The following is a 3065-nucleotide window of genomic DNA, read 5'->3' as shown; positions in this document are numbered from 1 at the left end:
ATACCAAAGGCTAAAACTCGTCTATGGCTTGGCACTTATGTATTATAAATATATGGACTTGTAAGCACGGGATGTTATCATCCAAATAAAATTTTGATTTTACCACCCAGTATATACGTGTATGCTACATTCATAGTCTTAAGAGGTCCCATATGAAGCAATAATTGTAAATAACAAAGTCAGGTTTGAGTTTGATGTATCATCATCGGTCTTACCATCATGTATTAGAGATGATACCATAATAGTTACCTAAAATCCTAAACTCCCATTAAGGAAGAATATTATATTGTAGTGTATCCACCAGAATCAAGATATATATATATATATTTACAATTTTAGTCAACTGTAATTTGTAATCCTACTTAATACTAATAAGTAAGAAAAGAGAAGATTTATAATACTCTGTTTTTAGGCAGGCCATGAAAATAATAATTCATACCTAACCAGATCCACATACAACTATATGTGAGTAGATAGATATGGTAACTAATTAAGGATGTTGCCAAAGATTGTTCCAGTAATTTATATACAAAATATAGTCGACACAATACAATTTTAAAAATGCAATACAGTTAGAACATATGAAAATTAAAGACAGGATCTTGGGGAGGAATCAAAAAAATTCAACCCGACAAAATTTGGAGCCACGAGAGAAACTCAATATATCTGCACGTTGCCAAGGATTGATCTTTGGAGCATTTAATTTGAATATCTCCAACTTAGTCGCATTATTAAGAAGATACTTTGTAAATGCAAACTCTTCCCATAGAAGATCAACCATATTAAGTATTGTGATTTCTTTCAACTTTGAAAGAAAACAAGACGGTGGAGGTGTCTCTACTGGTGGGTTACAATTCTGATTGCGAATCTGATCTACATGTACAAGCCCCTAATGTACACAAATATAACAAATAATTAGCATTGAGAACACATGACATTGTTGTGAAAACAGTGGTAAATAGGTTTTCTTGAGTGAGAGAAAGATGTAATTTATTACACACGAATAATCAGTTTTCTTGCAAAGTCAATGTGCTGCCCTTAATAATTATGTCAGTGGCAAAATTACGTTTATCCAAACACAAATTCATATTCACCATTGTAAGAAAATGAGACTTAAAATGCAAATCCAAATTCAAAATTTGATCGTAAAAGTTTACTTACCACTTATATTCTTCTTCTTGTTATAGTCAACATAAATATAAAGTTATAGGTGCAAATGAACTTACATCGGTAAAGGTAATACGCTCCAGATTAGGCATATGGTTTAAGAGGACCAACAAGAACTCCCAATCAGAAGTACCATTGATACCAATTAAAAGCTTGACCAAGTTTAGGAACAAGGGTGTGGCCCAAGTTAAACCGTCGATTGTGTTAAAAGCCTGCATATAACAAACATTATACGTCATCATTACAATTTTAATAATCCTCATAAAGTATTGAATATTTTCTCATCTTTTTAACAATCTCTCTTTTTAGTGCTTTGCGGATACTTACATATATCATACGGAGTATTAGCATATACTCTGTATATAATAGATATTAAGTAACTGAATAATAAACAAGTGTGAGTGTATATAGTATTAACTATCTTAAATGGATTCAAATTTATAAGGACAAGTGAACCTACGGATATAGTTTGACAAGTCAATGTTAATATCTTGACGGACGATAGGCTTGTGAAGAGTTCCAAATTGCGTCTATAAACATCAACGTGAGCTTCTACTAGAGACAACGGCTCCTTCATATGGTATTTGCTTGTCACTTCATCCAAAATGTAAATGTATTCAAGGTTAGGAGCATCGACGAAAACCTCATGAACCATGACCGCAGAGTTGTAATCGATTAAGGATAAACTTAATCTCTTTAAAGACACCGAAGAGACCTTAAACGTCTCAAGGTAATTATTTTCCAGATCATTATTTTCCAGATCATTATTTTTCAGATAATTATTTTTCAGATAATTAATATTCCAATAGAAGTGTTTCTTCACAGATAATTCTTCTAATACAGGACATTGAGAAATCAAGTTCATGAGAGTATGTTCACTAGCGTAAACAACATATATCAGATTGAGTTTTTTCAAAGACGGAAACAGAACGCTGTCACATTCACGCACATCCAACAGGAATTTTCCATTTAATGTTAACTCGATGAGGGTATTAAACTTCTCCAATATATTCCAATAAAACATAAATTCATAATAAGCTGCTAACCTAAGCTCTAATTGTTGAACTGGAAAATGATTGACGGTACGAAGTAAATTAAGCACACAATTGGAATCATAGTCAATTGATAAACAAAGAAAAAACTTTTGAATTGGCATACCGTGACGAAGAGCTAAAACCTTATCTACTGAATCATGAAACTTTTTTACTTGTTTCTTTGACGAAGAAACAGACTTGTTAGAATAATAAAAAAACTCATTCATTTTTTTGTTATACCGAAGAAAGGGCATAACAAAATAGAGAATCGATGCGCATATGTAATTCCACCTCTTCGATAAAATGCACGTGCGTTTGGCATCACGTGCATCCGAAATCAAGGATATGATTTTTGTAATGAGATCATCAGGTAATTTGTTGAAGAAATTTTTTTTTTCTTCTTGTTTGATCACATTGTTATGAGCAGCAGCAGAAGATGAATGTTTTGGCCTTTTGGACACAACATTTCCTGATCGCAGATTCATGATTCCTAGTTGAACAACTGATAATTAAGGTGCGATCTGATCAATGAAGATTGTAGGGTTAGCCGATAATGAAAAATCGATTTTGAGTATATAGAAAACTTGAGTCAAATGTGGTCTAGCTAGGTTAAGTCCATTATCTTGGAAACATGGAATATTGAAAACCCGAATTGAATTCGTATGGGCTGCAGTTATAGGGCCCACTTACACCAACATATATATTAAGAAAATAGAGTTTGCAAATCAAGAAGTAAAGTTGAATCTGTATTCTAATCTATGTAACACGTAAATGGTTTTAATCAGATGTCTATATTATTGTTTGAATTTGAAGGAATTAATTATGGAAGATTGATCATGATGTATTTATGTAACACAACCCACA

The 3065-nt window shown here is 32.3% G+C and overlaps 1 protein-coding gene across 1 annotated transcript; it reads right to left on the bottom strand.

Moving 5' to 3' along the window:
- Positions 1 to 613: 613 nt before the first annotated feature.
- LOC139875938 (F-box/LRR-repeat protein At3g59190-like) lies at positions 614 to 2686 on the bottom strand. Its single transcript, XM_071863235.1, has 4 exons — positions 1624 to 2686; positions 1495 to 1523; positions 1227 to 1379; positions 614 to 889 (listed from the first exon to the last, which is right to left on the bottom strand). Exons 1-4 carry the CDS (start codon positions 2684 to 2686, stop codon positions 614 to 616), a joined length of 1521 nt encoding a protein of 506 aa, XP_071719336.1.
- Between the last annotated feature and the right edge of the window lie 379 nt (positions 2687 to 3065).

The sequence above is a fragment of the Rutidosis leptorrhynchoides genome, chromosome 11, assembly GCF_046630445.1.
Source record: "Rutidosis leptorrhynchoides isolate AG116_Rl617_1_P2 chromosome 11, CSIRO_AGI_Rlap_v1, whole genome shotgun sequence".
NCBI lineage: Eukaryota > Viridiplantae > Streptophyta > Magnoliopsida > Asterales > Asteraceae > Rutidosis > Rutidosis leptorrhynchoides.
Note: the sequence above shows the minus strand (reverse complement) of the source record. Positions and strands in the feature narration are given on the sequence as shown.